Source organism: Hippocampus comes, unplaced genomic scaffold (assembly GCF_001891065.2).
Source record: "Hippocampus comes isolate QL1 unplaced genomic scaffold, H_comes_QL1_v1.1 scaffold163, whole genome shotgun sequence".
In the NCBI taxonomy this organism is placed as follows: Eukaryota; Metazoa; Chordata; class Actinopteri; order Syngnathiformes; family Syngnathidae; genus Hippocampus; species Hippocampus comes.
The window spans coordinates 112,030-132,586 of NW_017804752.1; the positions used below are offsets into that span (position 1 = coordinate 112,030).

The window sequence follows — 20,557 nt, forward strand, 5'->3', positions numbered from 1 at the left end:
CATGCTAATTGGGCTTTAACATTTATTGGCAACTGCAATGTTCCATGTTCTTAACCGTCTGATTGTAAATGGGAAGGATTTGGCAAAAAAAAAAAAAAAGGCTCACTTAACCCTTTCAGGGACAGCGGTCACTACAGTGGACAGTTTATCATGTTATCAGGTTACAGGGTGCATGAAAGGGTTAATATGAAGAAAAATGTGAAAGATGGTGAGATAGGGGCAAATCCAGTATTCCATAAAATTCTGTGCAGGTGTGGGAATTTTTTCCCGGTTGTTAACACTTCACTAGTTTGGGAAAAAAAAGGTATTTAATTGTCCAGAAATAATTGCTGAATGTTAATCACGTTGATCCAAATGAAAGCTGTTCGTGGCAGAGGTCTGCCAGTCCGCCAGTAACTGCGTGACATCATCTCATGGCAAGTCATTGTGAGGGCGTTTGCAGCTCTGTGCAAAGAATACAATCATGTCACACGAGCTAAAAATAGCATTAATAACACCCCGAGACATTTTTACACCGTTTGCACATGTTGGATTTAAAGCGGAAATGATATACGGGCTCTTGAACACGATGCCGGCTGTCTGGTGTTTGTAGACGGAGCTCCACGACCTGCTGAAGCCCATCTCGGACCACATCCAGAAGATCCAAAGCTTCCGGGAACGCAATCGCGGCAGCCAGCTCTTCAATCACCTTTCGGCCGTCAGCGAGAGCATCCCCGCCCTCGGCTGGGTGGCCGTGGTATGATTATACCGACATGCTAGCGGTTAAATGACTTCCGATTTTTTTGTAGTCGACTATCGTGTGATGAAAAGTCGAATCGATTAATCGATGACGTCGCTGGGCTACAAACGCCTACGCCGAGCAGCAAAAGATCCGACCACCAAGGTGACACAATGTTCGAAAATAAGATGATGGTGGATGAGAATAGCGGTTAGCATGGTCAGCTTCAGCTATTCCCATCGCCGCCAGAATTGGAAGGATTCACATTGTCGGGACTGGCAGCAGCGCAAAGTGAGACGCCATCTTGGCTAACGGCTGCGCAATAACAAGAACTTGAAAAACACGCACCAACATCGCGACACTTGTGTGGCTTTCCAACAATCATTTTGGTTCAAATATTTCAACTTGCTTGTAGCATACATACGGCCGTACACAGTGACGTCAAGTTGTTGGTTTGTGTTGTAGCAAACAACTTCTACGACCAATAAAGTTCTTGTTACCGCGTACGCATTTTGTCAATGATTATGGAATTTCACTTTGCGACGCCGCCCTTCGTTCCTCGCTTCTGGTTGGAGTCCTTTTAGACAAGCGCCGATTGAAGTAGCTGATGCTAGCGAGCTTGACCGCAGCAACAGCAAAAAGGTTATTACCTTACAGTGATGTCGCCACTTGTCTTTAGAACCAAAAGCCCGGCCCTTATGTGAAGGAGATGAACGACGCAGCCACCTTCTACACCAACAGAGTCCTCAAAGACTACAAGGAAACGTAAAGGCACTTTTGATTTGATTTGACAAGTCAGGCATACGCTCACCTGACACACATTTTATTCAGAAATTTGACAAAAATGATCATTTCCATATGAACTGTAGATTTATTTTTGTATATATTATTCTTAGAATCAATGTTATTTATTTTAATATTGTATAAAGGAACATCCTGCGTCAATTTTATTGCACATTTTTTCAATTAATGTTTTATTTTATTTTATCATTTAAATTTCTTGAAACAAATTACATGTTAAGAATAGAGTGTAAGGCATCTAAATACTTGAAATGATTAAAAGATATCAATATATGTTATTCCACACCACTCTAATTACAACCGCTCTAGCCTATATTTATTGCAATTATGAATTGCATATTTCATATTTAAAATCAAAAATGTAATGTTTTATTTTGTTAATATTATATCAAAAATAATGTGAAGCATTCATTAGCATTCATTGTAATTATTTGCACATTTTTAAAAAATATTTTTATTTTGTAAAATATTTACGACCCAAATTCAATTGTAAATATTTTACGGATTAATATTTTGTAGGATATGATTAAAAAGAATGTATGTACAGTATTATTACATTTATTTAATTTGACATAGTTGACCAACCGATTGCTTTTATTTGACATAATGCATTGTGTTGATTTGTATCGTCAAATCAAATGAAATGACCGATTACGCTTTGATTGTCTCAGCAACCGACGTCACGTGGACTGGGTGCGCTCGTACCTGTCCATCTGGGCCGAGATGCAGTCGTTCATCAAGCGCCACCACGCCACCGGACTACTCTGGAGCAAGACGGTCAGTCTCCATCAACTACATTAGCGTTAGCATCCGGGCTAACAGCAAACTTTTCCCCATGATGTCACCACTGACTTGACAGAAGGCGGAGTGTCGCACTAGTCAAAAACAAAACCCCCCGAAAATAACAACAACACTTCCATGTCATTTTCCCCTCAAGATATACGTTGGTGCCTTTTACAAAAGCGCAACTAACGTGGGACAACTGCGCTGAAACTTGAGCGCCGACAACGCTATGCACGTGTGTGTCAGCTGTTACGCTGAAGTGTCTATGAAAGGATGTAGTTTACGGGTCGACAGGTGGTCCTCAGAGGGGGAACGAGGATTTTCGACAATGGGGCCCGTATGCAGGCTGTAACCTAAACTGCAAGACCGCCATGTGACGCTTATTGCGTCCAACCACACATGCTGGTCGAGCCCTTGTTCAGCTGTCCTCGACTCCGAGGCCCCTTTTATGCACTTTTTGGGACCGAAACTAAAATTCCTTCACTTCTTGTGTTGTCACATTAAATTAATTGGAAATGTGATGCAGTTTTTGTCCGCTTCAGGTCAGGCACTTGGACAAACAATATGAGACAAGGTCAAGTCAGTACGATGACATTCGAATCAACCCGCCTCCATTGTGAGTGCCGAGTTTGCGGTCCAGCAATTTCGCGGATGTTCTTTGTACAGTTTAAGAACCTTTTGTTCTGCCCCCAGTTTATTTTGGGAGTAATTCCATTCTTGACCACTAGGTGGTGGCACGGTTTTGTTTGGCACAGTGTAAACGTGAAAGAGCGAAAACAGGAAGTACTTTCAGCTCACATGAGTATGTGGGGAAGATTATTGAATGTCAGTGCCCTTCAATACTGCTTTTTACACAATTGGTTGAAAATGCCTCATGGTTCCACAAAAAGCAATAGTTGAAGCTTTATTTTGTAATGTACATCTTTGGCCACGAGTAACAATGTTTATTGTCAGATGATGCGTTTACTAGTTTGGAAAAAATATATATCTTTTTGTGTAAACACAGATTGATCAGTGCACTGTTTGCACACAAATTTTTGTCTTATTCGTTCCTGTTCCTTAGGCTCGATATATGTGTTTGTGTAAAAACCTTTAAAAAATTACGTTTTGTTTTAAATGCTACAAAAACATGTTTAGAGAGCATTTAAATATGGTGTTTCTATGTTGTGGATTTTATTTACGACATGATGGTCTGGAATGAATCGGATTGAAAATATGAATGAAATTGAAATAAAACCAAATGCCTAGTGCAGCACTCCCCCCTGGTGGGTGACTTTATATTACACCAATCATTCCTCTATTGCAGGGTCCCCTTGCCCCAGCCGCCCTATTGGAAAGCCCCAGCATTCCCTGCCCTCCGCCTCCACCCGCAACCCCGGCTGAAGAACCCCAGGCCACCGGATCCTCCGGGCACGCTGCACTATTTGCCCAGCTTAATCAGGGCTTGGACATCACGAAAGGTCAGCACCCCTCTGGCAGTCTATAAAGTCACTTCCGGGTCTTCACTCTTGTCTTAATTCCATGTCATAGGTCTAAAGCACGTCTCAGACCACCAGAAGTCCCACAAGAACCCACATCTGCGCTCCCAGGAGGCACCAAGCGGTAAAACCGAACCCAAGAAGTCAGCCCCGCCGGCGGCCCCTCAGAAGAAACCCCCACTGCTGGAGCTGGAGGGGAAGAAATGGAGGGTGGTAGGTGGAACCGTGAGGCATTTTCAACTAATCGCAGAGGGCTTTACTCAAGGGAGGTACGGTCCTTGCAGGAGTACTTTGAGCACAACCATGACCTGACAATCGAGGAGACGGAGTTGCGGCAGGTGGTCTACGTGTTGGCCTGCAACGATACCACACTGCACGTTAAAGGGAAGTTGAACTCCATCGTCGTCGGTAAATGAATCCTCGAAAATTCTCCCCGAAAGTTATAAACAGCTTCCTCCTAATGGCACGCTAGAGAATCACTGCCTAAGTGCAGTTCAGTTGTATTTAACTTTGACGTTCAATACATTGCCGTTATTGCCGTTGAATCTGCAAGAACTGAAGAGTGTGCGTGTTCAGATAACTGCAAGAAGCTTGGGCTGGTGTTTGACAACGTGGTGGGAATCGTGGAGATCATCAACTCCAAGGCCATTCAGTTACAGGTGAGATGCCGGTTCGAAGTCGAGTTCGTGTTTTTAATTAAAGTTTCGAGCAAGGGTCAGGGTTGAAAAGGAGAGTTTGAATCCGGATTTCGGATTTCCAGCAACGGTTTTAAGTCAGTGTTGTCATTTTAAAATAAGTTGTCTCACCAGCGTCAAGCCCATCGTTATTTTAATTCATGTTAAGGTTTCACGCTGGACATTTTAAGCTTGGCTTATGTTTTTAAGGTATGGTTTCAAATTCATGTTTCCCCGTCCGAGTTAGGGTTTCCAGTCATGGTTAAGGTTTTTAAGGTAAGGTTGCAAAATTAGGTTTCAAGCCTGCCTGATGGTTTCAACTCAAGGATAGTGTTTAGATCCAGAGTGAGGGTTTCACTGTGGGATTTCAAAGCAGTCATAAGGTTTCAATGAAGTCAGGTTTCAAGGGTGGGGATGTCATTATTATCATGTTTTTTTGTCAGGTATTAGGAACTGTGCCCACCATCTCCATCAATAAAACGGAAGGATGTCAGCTGTACCTCAGTCAACAGTCCTTAAGCTGCCACATCGTCAGCGCCAAAAGCTCCGAGATGAACGTCCTCATACCGCAAGGAGACGATGACTACGTGAGTGTCTGCGTGCATCCAGGGAGGAACTGAGTCAGCCATTTTGTTAAATCATTTTTGTTTTACAGAAAGAGCTGCCGCTTCCCGAGCAGTTCAAGACCGTCTGGGATGGATCCAAATTGGTGACCGAACCCAGCGAAATGGCAGGTTGATTGATGGTTAGCATGGCAAATGCTAACAGTTAGCCTATTGGATGGCCCCACCCCCAATATTTTAATACTATCTATGTTTAATATAAATTATGTTATGAGACTAACAGTATGCTGAAACTAAAGCTGTCATAAAAATGGAAACATTTACATTTTCTGCTCCGTATGAAGGCAAAAAAAATCGCTCAACCTACCCCAATTTATCTCTTTATGAGATCACTCCTTTACATGTATCACAATTTGTATGAATGTCAGCTATCACTTGATTGCATCATAGAACTCGTTCCATGCAGTTAGTCCACAGTGCGTGATAAATAAAAACCTTTATTGTCCATGAAACCAAAACCAACTTTTTATAAATAAAATCTCTCTGCCGTTCCCCTTGTGTCAGTGTTTAATCACCATATTTCCTTGGGAGTCTTGCGTAAAGAGCACGTCCTTGACGTCAAACGGAGTCGTCATGGGTTTCCTCGTGGCAGCTGCGACGACGATGTTGTTGTTGCGGTTTTTGAGGGGACTCCTCCGACCCCGGTGCGCAATCACCCGAAAGCCGTCAGAGTCCTGCGTGAACAGCCGCACCAGGCTGTCTTCGTCGTCATGCTGCCTCGCTCGCTTCTTCGGAGGAGAAAACCCCTCGGGTAATGGGCTGCTTTCTTTCTTGTCGTCATTAAGAGAAGAGTAAGCAAGACGAATCAGTTTCTGAGTGGAGGTTTTCTTCCCTTGAACCTCCATCCGAAACGCCTCTTCGCTTACATCAAAGTTGATTAAGTTTCGGTTTAATGGAAGAGAAGATTCTTGGCTATGGTTCATCTCATCTTGTTGCTCTTCTGGGACATTGAGGTGGACTTCACGTTCCATCTTGTCTGGTTGCTCTTCTCGGACTTGACGCCAGAGAGTTTGTTCTGTCTCATCTTGGCGCTCTTTTCGGACTCTGCCATGGATGATTTGTTTCATCTTGTCTGGTTGTCGGACTGGAGGCCTGATGTTCTGTTCCATTTCGTATGGTTGCTCTTCTCCCACTTTGGAGCTAATGCTGTGTTTCATCATGTCTGGTTGCTCTTCTCCGAGTTCACGGTGGATTTTCTGTTCCAACATGTCTGGTTGCTCCTCTCGGATTTTGCGGCCGATGTTCTGTTCCATTTCATCTTTTTGCCTTTTGCGGTAGATGTTCTTTTCCATCTCATTAGGTTGCTCTTCTTGGATTTCGCAGTTAATGTTGTGCTCTTCATCATGCTCTTGAGCGTCTCCGTCTTCACACATCTCACCGTCTGTTTCGGGTCCAAGATTTCCTTCCGATGCCACATCAGACTTACTTCGAGGCGAAAAGTAGCTGGATATAAAGCTCTGTTTGGTTCTTGGCATCTCCGTCTTGGTTTGTGTGAAGTTGAATACTACAGCCGAGCTGTAGCCGGCAGCTTTGGCCAGTGGGTTGAGCATCTTGGAGATGGGCCTGACTGTTTTTTTCTGAAAAAAATAAAATAAAATAAAATTGGTGAAATGTCGCTTAAGAGAGTGGCGACCGTCCTGTTCTTCATCGTCAATAACCTGCTTTGCTTTTCCTTTGAGCTCCACGGTGTCCAACCACACTCCGCATTCTTCGGGGGCAGGGTTTGACTGTACCCCTTTGCACGTCTTCATGCTGGACGCTTAAGGAATAATATTTTCAAACATTTATAAGAAGCAACACTCAAGTTATGTGATGGGTTTGACAACGTTCACGACAACGAACGTGAAACAGGTACCCGTTTCGAAATCATAACACGCGAAATCATAGCCACATTTGAACGTAACATTTTAACTGCCTTGATAAAACAATCGTTTACACTCTTCGTTTAAATTATTCAGTCAATATATTTACCTTGTTCTTGATCGGGTCGCTTTTTTGTATTTTTTGAGTCTGGCGCCTCGACGACGGGCTGTCCCTGACGTTTGACTGTCGAAAAATGTATGGCCCCCATATACATGAAACTGTTTAACAACAGCACAAACCTGTAATATTGTCAAATGTTTGAGCTATAAAAATGTTAATGCTAAATGTAACCGCCCGATAGTATGGCTTTAAAGAGAAGAATCGTTTATTTTCGATCAGGCGTTCACCTCCCACGGTCCTGGCAGGAGGGTGTGTTTACGTTGACGTCATTGCTGCTCCACGGAACTGGGTAAGTGTCGACTTTTAAATGATATAGTTTTGGTTCTAAATGTGACATATATTAATCGATTAAAGGCACACGTGGCAACATGATCTTATAAAGTTGCGTTAATATGCCCAAAAAATACCTTTTGACCACATCTGTCAATGTTGTGCCTATTTTAAAGGACGATGCTACGAATTAGCATTGAATGTTAACTTCGACCTAGATGGTCCTCTTAACAAAACAAGGGCGACAAGCTATTAGTTTGTCGACATTCTCAGTTTCACTTGTGATATTTTTTCCTTTGTTGTTAAATTCAAACGTAATTTTAAATAATTGGACTATTATTGGTTTGAGCGAATGAACGTTGTCGTGCTTGGTGGCGTACTACTTCCGTGACGTGTTAATAATTATTGAGACCGAGTATAAAACACATGAATGCGAGTGACCCAATTTCTTATTTTCTTAGATTAAGTTGATACATCAAACATCATGTTCCATGGCATACCGGTTACAAGTAGCATGGGAGGAGGTAGGATGATTTTTATTCAAATGTGTGGAACTTTGCAAGTAATTAATAGCAAATGTAGTTATTGTTATAAACCACATCTGAAGTTGTGGCCTCCTCTTTTTTCAGGAGCGCCACCCAATAAACCCGAGCTGTATGAGGTAAAAGTCGATCAAAATCACAGTTTCTCTCGATGATTGTAAGTGAATATATTTATTTTTTTAATCATTCTAGGAGGTGAAATTGTACAAAAATGCAAGAGAAAGAGAAAAGTAAGTGTCATACGATGTTTGAATGTTCGAAGGATTCTTCATGACTGCGGGATGCTTCTTTGTGAAGGTACGACAACATGGCAGAGTTGTTTGCTGTGGTCAAGACCTTGCAGGCTCTGGAGAAAGCCTACATCAAAGACTGCGTCACACCCAATGAGTGAGTTGGGATGAAGTATTCTTACAAAGTATCGACTATCCTGCTTCTCTTGATGAATGGATGTCGTTTTTAAGGTACACCGGCTCGTGTTCCAGACTCCTGGTACAGTACAAGGCAGCGTTCAAACAGGTGCAGGGCTCCGACGTGGGATCCATCGACGACTTTTGCCGCAAGTACAGAGTGAGTTTTCTTCAAATGAAAATAATAAAATTATGTTGCACTTTGCTTCAGGATGATTGGTGCACCCGCGATCAAATTACATCACGTTCAGGTTTAATTCCAGTGAATGAAAATGATGGATGGAAAGAAGTCAGCTGTGTCTGATTGCCGTATGCAATCACAGAATTTTTTCTTATTAAACCTGATTTATTTTTTTGTTGAATGCTAATCATAATGAGGTACTTACATCAATGGTTTTTCTCCTCTTGTAGCTAGACTGCCCACTGGCCATGGAAAGGATCAAGGAGGATCGGCCAATCACCATCAAGGACGACAAGGGCAACTTGAACCGCTGCATCGCCGACATAGTTTCTGTACGTTCCCCCTTCAATCAGTCCGGATGGGACACTCATGCCAGGAGATTTCAAAATGAAATGATGGAGTGTTTATGTGATCAAGTTGAACCTTGAGCGGCTCAAGTGAATGGTTTAAACCTTCTGGCAAATCACTAGAAATTAGACTTAATCCCAGCTAATGATGAATACATCGAGGTGAGGTCATTATTTCCTCTAGTTGCTCCTTACTAATTTGTTTGTTTTTCCGCTTGTTTTTAGCTGTTCATCACCGTCATGGACAAGTTGAGACTGGAGATCAGAGCCATGGATGAGGTAAGTTTCAAGATTTAGCAGTGAGTTGGGGTACTGGTTTACTTGGGGTAGTGTTTATTTATTTTAACGTGGTTGCGCACAACATTGTGACGTTTCGACATTTCAGTCTACCAGAATGGTTATTGTCCCTCAAGATATTGTCTCAGCATACCATAACATCATCTTTCATACGCCGTTATCTGTCCGCACGTAAAATTGTTTTCCTGCCTTGGTAGGTGGTGCTGTTTTGATTACCAACAGAATTACAAAGCACGAATGTTTAACCAGGCCTCTGTTTGGATTAGATCCAACCGGACCTGCGTGAGCTGATGGAGACCATGAACCGAATGAGTAACATGCCTCCTGATTCGGAGGCCAAGGACAAAGTCAGCCTCTGGTCAGTCGGCGTCACTGGCGAGTCGGCGTCCGCTTTACAGGCACCCACGCGCTTTTTTTCAATGCTTCTCGTGTGTCATCAGGTTGAGCACCCTGAGCAGCATGTCGGCCTCGGACGAGTTAGACGACAGCCAAGTGCGCCAGATGCTCTTCGATCTGGAGTCGGCTTATAATGCCTTCAACCGTTTCCTGCACTCCTCCTGAGCCAATTACGTTTGTCTTTTTGGGTCACATGACCTTTCCATGAATCCTTATCCATGTTCGGTAAAAACCTTTTTGTCTGTTTCTTTCCTTCTGCAATGTTGTGTTGTCCAAATGACAGGGAAAGGACTATATAATGAAAATAATTAGGTTCTCTATCCTATTAAAACCTGTGAGGATTAGATTAATGTTTATTAATGTACAGTTGTAGTGTCTTCAATTACTCACTGTGTCTTATTTTAAGTACTCTAGCCACCTTTCCTCATGGACCCAATTTAGGGACTGCAGTAAATATTTATTAAGATGTATCATTGTATATACAAATATTTGGATATTGAAATTCCAAATCAGACACACTTCTTTTTAATAATAAAAATTTAAACATACCTCAATCAGATTATGGTGTGTGCTAGGATTTCATAATTTGGGTGTGATATCACACAAATCTTTTTAATATGTTAATAAATTCCAAAATGTAAGACGTGCTTTCCTTTTACACATAATTATATATATTTCGTACAAGTACAATTTTTACATTTAATTTTTTTTTCATCGTTTTGTATATTCATTTATATTTTGATAAATATGCATCTGAATATTGAAAGAAAATTACAGAGCAAAATGTTACAATAGAGTTTTTCTACATAATTACATATTTTAAGTATAAATGTATTCCTTTGATATGTTTGTTATACACAAAATCTATTTTGTAATGTTAATGCCACATATACCGGTACACCAAAAACATGAGATTATGTAGTCGGCGTTAAGATGTTATTGTATACATAAGAAAATGAAAAGTAATACAAAAAAATCTCAAGAAATATTTTAATAGGAAGTGAATGAGATTTACAAAGCAAAAACAAAAGTCCGAAAAACAACGTGAGGAACGAATAAATGATTACTTTGTCTGTGCCCTTCATTGCAAGCAGGGGCCGACAAAGCAGCCAAATCGTTATTTCCCGTTACTTCCCCTTTTCTAATCCCCTATTGACATGTCTTTTTTAATGGGGTTTTCTTCGATTTCTTTAATACAAAAACAATATTTTAACTTGCTCTTTAGATTTTCACTCAAGTGAAGCAACTCTGATGAATGAAGGGGGATCATACAGCACGTGCCCCTCTCTTACGCGATGCGTGTCACCATGACAACAGCGAACGCCTGACGTCACGGCAATCGTCGCCGCCCGTTGGCCGGCTGCCGGCCCTTTAAGCAACACGCGCTCCCGCCCCCGGTTTCCACGACGACAAGTTGAGACAAAACTCACTTCCCAGGCTCCCACCACCCGCACCACGACCCCGACTCGACGCGACGCGCCACACGGCCGAGCGGCAACCATGTTGCGGTCAAGCTGCTCTAAACTGACGGCAAGAAGGGCTGCTAAACTTTAAAATGGCTGTTTAGCGTCGGATGTAAAATGGCTCCACCTGCTTGGCTCTTCCTCCGTGGCCGACTTCGCTTAACGGGACTTACCAACCACTTCAAGCTACTAAACAGCCACTAAAGCGACCAAGTGACGCACGATACACTCAAATAACATGTTCATGGCGTGGAAAGAAGTAAAATAACGACTGTTGACTGGAGAATCATCAGCACTTCCGGTTCGCCACGACTACTTTGCAGTCTTGCGTGTGTCGTCCGACTTTTTGAGGCGCCGTCGTGTAAGGAAAGTGTGGCGGTGTTCAAAATGAGCAAAAGTTCGAAATCCGGCAGCATGCCTGAAGTTGAAGAACACATATCCACGAAATACGAGATAAGGAAAAGACTTGGCAAAGGGGTGAGTGGCTTTATACTTTTTGTACATGGAGCATCTGAACGCATCACGCACCTTGAAGTTGTACAATGTTTGCCTCTCACTGGCGTCTTTTTTTTTCCGTTTTTACCTTATTACACAAACTATTTGCTTGGTGCAATTTTCTGACTCTTGGCCGCTCCTTGTACAATTACCAAATACTGTAGTTAAAACTACTAATAATAACCACCCTCTCCCGCCCCCGGACACTGCAACATTCTGACATCCAACAGGTTGTGGAGTGGGAAGATGGGCTGTTGAGTGTCATGTTACACAGCTGGTTAATATGTCTTACACCTGAGGGGGAATACAGTACATTGAAATAATGGATCGTTAGTAATTATGAATTATAATGTCATTACTACAAGGCATGTGGAAAAAGTATACGTAGTTTATGATGATTTTAGGCAATACAAAACACGGGGCTGCTAATATTTTAACAAGGCACTTAAAAATGTCAATCAATAATAAAGTATCAAAAAGTAGTTTTTGCGTCCGTGTGGCAGGCGTATGGCATCGTTTGGAAGGCGGTGGACAGGCAAACGGGCGAGATCGTGGCGGTGAAGAAGATTTTCGACGCCTTCAGGAACAAGACAGACGCTCAGGTGGGTGATTTTTGCAATTTGAGACGCACGCCATCAGAAATTGAAATTCATCCATGTTTGTCCAACGACTGCATCCTTCGGGATGCTTGACTGCCTTGAGTTTACATCCCGATTGTTTATTTGTTGTTGTTTTCTTGAACAGCGGACCTTTCGAGAAGTCATGTTCCTGCAGGTAAGAAAAAAAAATCCTTGCCACCCTGCTATTTGCAACCTATGAAAATAAAGCGAAAGTGCAGTGGTTTATTTCTGTTATGTAATTCCTTCGTCCCTTGTTGTGTAGAAGGCCTTGACTTGCTATCTGTCAGTTAACGTTCAACCAGCCTTTACCTGAAAAATTAGCCTGGTAGCTCCCGCTGGAAAATGAATTCAGCCTGCAAAGCCAGTTTCAGCTCAACATGAAATTTGGTCAGCTTGTCCATATGAGTACACCCCCCACCCCCAAAAGCCTCATAAACTGCCTGAAAAAAAATGCTGGACATCTGCTACATTGTTTCCAAGTGTCCATTTTAGGCTATTTTGGCTAAGTTTGATACTCAGGAACCTCGATTGATTTGTTCGTCTTGTCCAGTTGCACCACAGAGCTTGAACTTTGGTCGGGATGTCTGTCATGAGTCAATCCACAAAAAAGCCTCAAGGAGCCATGTCCAGGGGTCCTACAAAAACTACTAAAGATTTTGTTGGATTTGTCATCAAATTGAATGAAATTTAGACAACGAAATTTAAGGACTCACACTAAACACCAAACTAATTAAAATCAACAGCGCAGTCAGAATTGACCTAATGTTCTGTTGTTGTCATCTGTGTGTGTGTGTGTGTGCGCAGGAATTTGGCGATCATCCCAATGTGGTCAAACTCCAAAATGTTATCCAGGCACAAAATGACAAAGACATTTATCTGATCTTTGAGTACATGGGTGAGTTTTGGAAAGCTTCCGCTCAGCGTTTATCTTGCTACCACGTATTTCCACAATGGCAACGTAACGTCGCTTCCAAAATGCTTATTAAACCTGTTCGATGTGTGTGTGTATTTGTTTGGGTTTTTTGTTTCATCTAGACAGCGACCTGCATGCGGTGATAAAGAAAGGAACGCTATTGAAGGACATTCACAAGCGTTATGTCATGTACCAGCTGCTCAAGGCGGTCAAATATCTGCATTCGGGTAACGTCATCCACCGGGACCAAAAGGTATGATTCCAGCATGTTTAATGGTGCTACACTTTGATTTTCACCCTTCAAAACCAAATTGCGCGACCACGTCTCAGGAAGTCCGCCATTTTGATCTGATCTGAAGCTTTTCACGCTAACCTACCGGTTTTGTTTTTCTTTTCAGCCTTCCAACGTGTTGGTGGACTCGGACTGTGTGGTCAAGCTGTGCGACTTTGGCCTGGCCCGATCCCTCAGCCAGGATCAAGAGGACAGCGGCAACCCGGCGCTGACGGAGTACGTGGCGACCAGGTGGTACCGGGCTCCCGAGATCTTGCTGGGGTCTACCAGGTACACTGTTGACTTGTTAAAGGGATTTCAAGCACGCACAAGTGTCACAAACAAGAACTGGTGGTTGCAAGGTACACAAAGGGCGTGGACATGTGGAGCCTGGGCTGTATCCTGGGAGAGATGTTGCTGGGAAGGGCCTTGTTCCCCGGTACGTCCACCATCAATCAGATCGAGAAGATCATGAGTGCCATACCGCACCCATGTCCAGAAGGTGACCGATAACGCCCCTCCGAGCATGTCTTGATCATGTTTTTCTTTTTTTTAATTAAGCCTATTTTAATTCCCAGATGTCCTCGCCGTCAAGTCTGAAATTGGGTCGTCGGTCATTCAGAGAATATTGCAAAGGTGAGGCAATATGAATTCTCGTCCTGCTTGAATTGTCAACAAATATTTTTCCGATTTTGTTCTCCCCGGGCCAGGCCGCAGGTTCTTTTGGAGGACCTCCTGCAGTCGTTGGCGCCCCCCGATGCCCTGGACCTCCTGAAGGGTTTGCTGGTCTTCAACCCCGACAAGAGGTTGACTGCGGAAAACGCCCTCCAGCATCCTTATGTAGCCAGGTACTCACGTGGCATTTAGGAATTTGTTTTCTTCTGGTGCACTATTAGTGTGTCATAGATGCATCCCGATACTTTTGATAATTTGGGCAAAATATTGTGAGCTCATGTTTTCTTGTGTAGATTTTATGATCCATTTGAAGATATATCTCATCCATATATTGTTTTGCACACAACCGCTGTATTGTGACATAGTTGACATTTTTCGCCAAATATTGCAACAGTGTCGTTATTTAATGTAATGCGGAACATTACACGTTTTACTTTGCCACGTTCGTCGATGGATAGATGGCGCTGTTTCATAAAAGGAAACCACCATAGATTGGTTGATCTTGAAACCTCACGCGGGTGCTCGATTCCCATGGTCCTCGGCGTAACTGATAGCCTGCAGTTTAAACTGTGCTTGGTAAGCGTGTCTCTTAGTCGGTGCCATTTTCAGGATGTTGTTTTGGATAACACAACGCGACGCACATTGTTTGGCGCCCCGTCCATTTTGGAGAAAACGAAGACTTTTAGGTGCACCTTGTGGTTGAGAAAATACAGGACATGACACTGCATATTGTACTGTCAGTGGGTGTCTTCCTGAAACGTTGTTGTATGGTGTCGGAGTTTATGTGTAATTTGTATTGTTGTTTTGTAGGTTCCACAATCCGGGCAAGGAGCTATCTCTCCACTACGACGTTGTTCTGCCGCTGGACGACGACGTGCAGTTATCGGTGGAGCAGTACCGCAACAAACTCTACGAGGTACAAACGTAAGCGTGACTTAGAAGGCCAAGATAGTAAATCAATTGTCCCCATTAAAATAAATTTAAATATGCTATCAATCTGTTCTAAAAAATATATAGCTTTTCTTTGTAAATAAACGTATACCATATGCGAATGTATAAATATGAGATCTGAAATAAAAAGAAATGAACTGATTGTATAAGTTAGCGTTGCCTCTTTGCGCCCTGTGAGTGCTGTCATTGTTTTTATATGTTTGACCCTTGATCCTGTTCAGATACTGAAAGACGAATGATTTTTTGTTTTTCACTTCACTAAAGCAGCTTTGTGTCTAAACGCTGAGTCATGACAAAGTTTGTCTGGCAAACAAGGCGAAAAATTGCCCGATTGACAGCTCGCAACTCTAAAAATCGACAGTTAAGGGCACTCGTCAATCAAGGTACCTCTGTAGTCTTCAGAAACTGAACATGAGTCATAACAAAGTTTGTCTGGCAAACAAGGCGAAAAATTGCCCGATTGACGGCTCGCAACCCTAAAAATCGACAATTAGGGTCACTCATCAATCAATCAAGGTACCTCTGTAGTCTTCAGAAACTGAACATGACGCTGCCTCACAGATGATTCGAGACAGGAAAAGCCATCAGGGCTTGCTCCGACTCATCCACCCCAAAGAGGCCGTGACCGGCACGGATAAACTTGGCCAGAAAGACAGAGGGGACGAAAACCAGGACGCAACGACCAAAAGTCAAAGTCCCCCAAAGGCAGAGAACACATCACCGCCTCCTCCTGTGGACAAGATGGCACCTTCAGAGAATCCCCTCGCGGGCAGATGCACTTATAACCCCATCACACACGCGCCAAGTAAGTCTGACGTTAGCCGCGAGCATTATCAAACTAGTAATTTGGACCGCAGCTCTGATTGTCTTCATCCAGATGGGTTTATTCATCCAACCGCAGCTGGCATGAGAGCAGCAAGACAGAGAAGCGGCAGTGCCACCTCGTCACCAACAGAGGGCGCCACAGCCAACACTGTGTGTTTAAGTGGATCCCCAAACCCCATTCGCATTTTTTGAACCTCATCACCATAAAGTGTTCTTCTTTCCCCAAAGTCCATGGACCAGATTATCCAGCGCGGTCGCTCAGCTCCGGCGCACCTCAACCACACCTTCTCACTGACGCTCGCTCATACTCAGAACAACCCGCTGGTACGCAAGACCGACTCGCCTCCGGGACTGAGCATCACTAACACTAACCCGGTGGGTGAGCGAGAACATTTGTGGCTATTTAAGCACTGGGTGGACTACTTTCCTCTGTTGGTCCCGTGCAGAACCACCGCTCGAGCTCTCGGGCCCGTGATGAGCGACCGGCACCACGCTTCAGCAAAAAGGTCTTCCAGAACAACTGCAATGTGCCGGCGGCGGGCGACCCCCGCGCCAAGTTGGGCAGCTACTGCCAGGCGTATGGAACTATCAGCAAAACGGAGCTGGACAACCTGCTTCAGGCGCGAGCATACAACCAGTAGCGCGTTGTGCCCTCACCAAGCTATGAGGTGGAGATAAAAACAACACAAACATCGGCGACATCAAAGAGCTCTTACATGAAGAGATTCTGCTTATTAGCTGTGACAACCAAATATACTGGTGTTACTTCAAGGTTCTGCAAGGAATAATGTGTGGGAAGACAATTTCTGATCGATGGGCTTTCATGAAAAAAGAAGATGGTATCTGCATGAGGGGTTTGCGGGAGAAGAGAAGAGAACGTTTAGCCATTGTTTGTGAAATGGGAAGAAAATGTCAGTCTTCTTTTCTGAGAAGAGTATCAATTCTGGGCAACGTGTGTTGAGAGGAGAGAAGGCAATATCCTGCACCTGAGCATTTGTCATTACAGAAGCTCATAGTTCCTTATTGTTCTTTTATGAGAAGAGACGACAATCCTTGTCAGGGGGCCTTTGTGAGAGGAAAAGACAATTTCTTGTCAATGGGCTTCAGTGAGAAGAAAATATCTGGGCGTTTTTAGTACGGTACCCAATTTCTTCTCAATTTACGTTTGGAAGAAGAGAAGACAATCTTGCTCAATGGGGCTTTTGTGAGGAGAGAAGACAATTGCCACTCCCAATTTTCTTTCATGAGAAGCAAAGACTATTCCTCTTCAATCCATCATGAGAAGTAAAGGCAACCTCTGATCAATTGGCATTTTGAAAACAATTTTTCATCAGTTGACTTATGAGAAGACCTTTTACTGGCTAAGTAAAACTTCAAGAGGGCTCAATCGCCTGTACTCTTAATAAAAGCTTTATGATGGTGACAGCTTAACCCTGACGTTATTTGCATTTCCATTTTTTGGAAAAAGTTAACCATGATAATAAGCGTGAGTGTGTGTGTGTTTTATATATATTAAAAAAAAAAAATATATATATATATATAAAACATACACACGCACAACCCCCAACTTTGTGATTTTTTTTTATTTGGAAAATTATAAACTTTGCAACAGATACATGCAAAAAATAAGGTCTTTTTTTTAAACCAACATATTTGCTCATTTAACCCATTTCAAAAAAATGTATTAAAAAATAGGACATCAGCTTGCGCTGGAATAACAAATCACATAACCGAGAACGTTCCACCTCAAAAGTGAAAATTCCGACATGGGTCAAACGACCAGTCATCTGATAAAGGCAGCGCATTTTGTCATGTGCTATGCTAAAAACCCCAAAAAAATATTAAACACGTGACCAACAACGTCACAATGGCGTACCTACGTTGCACGTCGTGAGGTGACGTAATCGCCTGACCCATTTGACGTTGGAGGCGCTGCAGCCGCGTCAATCAGCGACAACGAGACATTAACGGAATTAAAAATAAACACCGCACAGTCTCCAACGAACGTTCCAGAAGGACAAAAGAGGAGAAACAGACGGTCAGTCGCTCTATTTGGCAGCGAGCTGTTCACATTTTGAGCCGTTATTGTGCACTCTGTTTTGCGGGTATCAGCCAGCCAGCCAGCTAGCTTCGCAAGTACTGTATCATCCGGGCTTGTTGGGCTTTAGCGTCACCCAAACAAAAATAAGCGACGTCAACGTAAAGTCGTGTGGCTTTTGAATATGCTGAATGTTACATTTTAATGCTGAATGTTACATTTTAATGCTCAAGAACGTCCGCCGAGTCAGAGATAAAATAACGGTAAACGTCAATAATCGGGGTGAACTAACGGTGTTCGTCAACTAGCTCGGCTAACCCTTCATCGCCATCCATGACCACTTCGTAGTTGACATCTATTTCCACACACCGTTTATGTTAAATTTTCACTGTACATCGTTGCTTGGATGCCTGTCGCATTCATCTGCACCCGCGAGGCCCTGATGTTGGAAGAGCGCCCGCTCCTGGTGCTCCATGTTTGGATATTTATGTGGCGCAGAACGCCACCTAGAGTCTTATATGCTCTTTACTTCCACTTTTACCTTTCAAACTGTCTTATTTTAATCTGTTTGCATCGAAATTAACCTCAACGTTGTTCCCCCCCCCCCCAAAAAAAAAATACCAACGTAAGATGGTGAAGATTGTCAGTGTACAATTTAGGCCACTGTGGTGAAGGTGTTTTGGTCAAATGATTGACCATGGCTGGAAATAATTCACTAGTCTATCATATTCCAATACTTTGGACTTTTGTGAAATCCTGATGTTTTCTATGCAAGATGTATAAGATTTATTTCCAGTAACCCCATGCAGTGGAAATCTACATTCCAAGAAATTGATTGTTCTTAACACTCCAAACCAAATTTTGTGATGCTTACAATGTGGAAGAAATGACTTTGATCACATGATGCGTACGTTAGTTGGTTGACAACCATTTTACGATTGCTTTCGCTGTGCTACTACTGAATGATGGGTTGCCGGTTACTAAATGGTCTTTGTTGAGAAAACAAAAATATTCTGACTGCAAACGTATCCACCGGTCACAAGGCCAGGCATCAGCGCTTCGGACATCACTGGCAGGGATGCTGCTGATGCGGCACATCTGCCTGACAGCAGCTTGACACACTGCTGCATTAGTTATCCTCATTTTGTGTTACTACTTGCCGTGTTTACATCATTAAAATGGGAGACTGACCCCCTTTTTTTTTTAAGCGTCACGCTAGCTGGACTTGCTCGGTCATGCATGTAATATGATGTGAGGCATTCGTCAGGGCATATGTTGGACTAATTGTGTTTCAACCTCTCCCCCAGTTTAGCTCAATTCTAGCCCGCACCCACCACGGTGGAGCTTCTCCGCTAAGAGGATTGGAAATGTTTGCGTTGGCCGGAAAAAAATGCAAAATGGATCGGATTACTTACCCCCCCCCCCAAAAAAAAAAAAAAACAAGTATCACTCCCCATAAATCATTGTGGTCTAACAATTTTGGGCGTTGGATATTTGAGATGATCACGCATTTTGTCACATGGCTTGGCTTCATCTGCTGGTTCCGCACTGTTGTGTAAACAAAATGTCTCTTCTGCCTCCGTGCACAACCGTGTTATCTAATTGTTGTTATCAAGCATATCCTGCTACCATGTTTTGTCCTGATGATCACAAGGACCCACACGTGAATTTGTTGAGAAACAAGGAGCATTGCCATGAGACAAACATGTGACCAGAAATCATGTCAATTATAGCTAATCAGTATGGGCTGATTTTTTTTTTTCTTTTTAAGGTCACAAAGCGAAAACATAATCCTGAGCTCCAAAGATCTTAACCAAACAGCTTTGTTTTATCTTCTAATTACAATCTAATTTAACGGTATTTTAATAGTGCTGGGCATGGTGGTCATCTGGTGAGCACGTCGGCCTCACAGTGCAGAGGTGCGGGGTTAGATTCCGACTCCCGCCTTCCTGTGTGGAGTTTGCATGTTCTCCCCATGCCTGCGTGGGTTTTCTCTGGGTACTCGCGTTTCCTCCCACTTTCCAAAACACGGGTGGCAGGTTGATTGGGCACCTGGATCCCCTTAGATACGTTTGTTTTGGTGACTTGAAATGACATCACACTTCGGGTTTGACGCTCGTCGGGATCTCACTTCAGGAAAACGATGACTTTGTCAAATTATGAAACAAATTATTTATTCATGCTTTATTTCATGTACTTTGTTTCATAATGTGACATAAAAATTTTTCATTAGGATTGTCTGAAATGACTTCCCAGTTCAGTCCGTTTCAATAGGGAACATAGACGTGTAAATTGAGTTCCAACCTTGTTCAGAGAACCAATTAAAGGTAACACTGCATATCTTATAGCAGCCGTATTCCTTGGCCCTACTTAGTGAATTGTGGGAATCAAACTTAAGTTGATCAGATTATAGGAGCAAATCTCCTATGTCAGGTTCGAACTGGACAGCGCCGGCTGGGTAACAATGTAAAATTAAATCAATAAAAATTGAGCAAGCATGCCCTCCTCCCTTGCTGTTTTCTGCCTGACGCTTTGGCTGTCTCCCCGGACTGCGGTTATCGATTTCAAATTGCTGATCAATTTTCTCTGTGCTGTCCTTTTTCATAGCTTGTTCCTGAACTCTCCGCCACAAAATGTCCCAGGACAAGAGTGGCTACCCCATTATGGGGGAGTCCAACCCACTCCACAACAACATCTACGGACCCCCGCAGCAGCAGGGCTTTGGCGTGCTGCCGCCCAACTACGGCCAAGGCCCCGGAGGCCCGTACCCACCAGCCGCCGGCTACGGCCACGCCGGGCTCCCCCC

At 43.2% G+C, this 20,557-nt stretch overlaps 5 protein-coding genes across 8 annotated transcripts in view; 4 read left to right on the forward strand and 1 right to left on the reverse strand.

The window, feature by feature from the left end:
* The window catches only part of cap2 (cyclase associated actin cytoskeleton regulatory protein 2), a 10,522-nt gene extending 4,954 nt beyond the window's left edge, over positions 1–5,568 (forward strand). Inside the window, exons 5-13 of the mRNA XM_019872669.1 lie at positions 593–736; positions 1,398–1,483; positions 2,191–2,296; positions 3,609–3,762; positions 3,833–3,993; positions 4,065–4,188; positions 4,357–4,439; positions 4,898–5,041; positions 5,110–5,568. Of these exons, the coding sequence (XP_019728228.1) occupies positions 593–736; positions 1,398–1,483; positions 2,191–2,296; positions 3,609–3,762; positions 3,833–3,993; positions 4,065–4,188; positions 4,357–4,439; positions 4,898–5,041; positions 5,110–5,193 (1,086 nt within the window). The 3' untranslated portion in view covers positions 5,194–5,568. The remainder of the gene's footprint in view (positions 1–592; positions 737–1,397; positions 1,484–2,190; positions 2,297–3,608; positions 3,763–3,832; positions 3,994–4,064; positions 4,189–4,356; positions 4,440–4,897; positions 5,042–5,109) is intronic.
* aunip (aurora kinase A and ninein interacting protein) lies at positions 5,499–7,317 on the reverse strand. Of its 2 annotated transcripts, XM_019872856.1 has the most exons (4): positions 7,288–7,317; positions 7,049–7,123; positions 6,736–6,836; positions 5,499–6,654 (listed from the first exon to the last, which is right to left on the reverse strand). In XM_019872856.1, exons 3-4 carry the CDS (start codon positions 6,826–6,828, stop codon positions 5,578–5,580), a joined length of 1,170 nt encoding a protein of 389 aa, XP_019728415.1. In that variant the 5' UTR covers positions 6,829–6,836; positions 7,049–7,123; positions 7,288–7,317; the 3' UTR covers positions 5,499–5,577. The 2 variants fall into 2 exon arrangements, with proteins under 2 accessions (XP_019728415.1, XP_019728337.1); XM_019872778.1 differs by lacking the exon at positions 7,288–7,317 and having other exon boundaries at positions 7,049–7,175.
* Positions 7,284–10,059, forward strand: vps28 (VPS28 subunit of ESCRT-I). The gene is made up of 10 exons (XM_019873214.1): positions 7,284–7,349; positions 7,792–7,854; positions 7,960–7,991; positions 8,065–8,102; positions 8,170–8,259; positions 8,334–8,439; positions 8,691–8,792; positions 9,033–9,086; positions 9,371–9,462; positions 9,545–10,059. The coding sequence occupies exons 2-10, from the start codon at positions 7,815–7,817 to the stop codon at positions 9,663–9,665; spliced, it is 675 nt and encodes a 224-aa protein (XP_019728773.1). The 5' UTR covers positions 7,284–7,349; positions 7,792–7,814; the 3' UTR covers positions 9,666–10,059.
* A 790-nt stretch (positions 10,060–10,849) lies between these two features.
* On the forward strand, positions 10,850–17,144 carry mapk15 (mitogen-activated protein kinase 15). Of its 3 annotated transcripts, XR_002168468.1 has the most exons (15): positions 10,852–11,440; positions 11,962–12,060; positions 12,203–12,232; positions 12,883–12,973; positions 13,114–13,244; positions 13,390–13,553; positions 13,625–13,764; positions 13,841–13,898; positions 13,973–14,110; positions 14,748–14,853; positions 15,450–15,693; positions 15,766–15,863; positions 15,942–16,088; positions 16,160–16,404; positions 16,471–17,144. XR_002168468.1 is itself a non-coding variant. In XM_019871903.1 (14 exons), the coding sequence occupies exons 1-14, from the start codon at positions 11,351–11,353 to the stop codon at positions 16,352–16,354; spliced, it is 1,731 nt and encodes a 576-aa protein (XP_019727462.1). In that variant the 5' UTR covers positions 10,853–11,350; the 3' UTR covers positions 16,355–17,144. The 3 variants fall into 3 exon arrangements, 1 of the variants encoding a protein (XP_019727462.1); XM_019871903.1 differs by having other exon boundaries at positions 10,853–11,440; positions 16,160–17,144; XR_002168474.1 differs by lacking the exons at positions 16,160–16,404; positions 16,471–17,144 and having other exon boundaries at positions 10,850–11,440; positions 15,746–15,863; positions 15,942–16,057.
* Positions 17,145–17,454: 310 nt separating this feature from the next.
* The window catches only part of grinaa (glutamate receptor, ionotropic, N-methyl D-aspartate-associated protein 1a (glutamate binding)), a 7,189-nt gene continuing 4,086 nt past the window's right edge, over positions 17,455–20,557 (forward strand). Inside the window, exons 1-2 of the mRNA XM_019871264.1 lie at positions 17,455–17,751; positions 20,359–20,548. Coding sequence (XP_019726823.1) covers positions 20,385–20,548 — 164 coding nt within the window. The 5' untranslated portion in view covers positions 17,455–17,751; positions 20,359–20,384. The remainder of the gene's footprint in view (positions 17,752–20,358; positions 20,549–20,557) is intronic.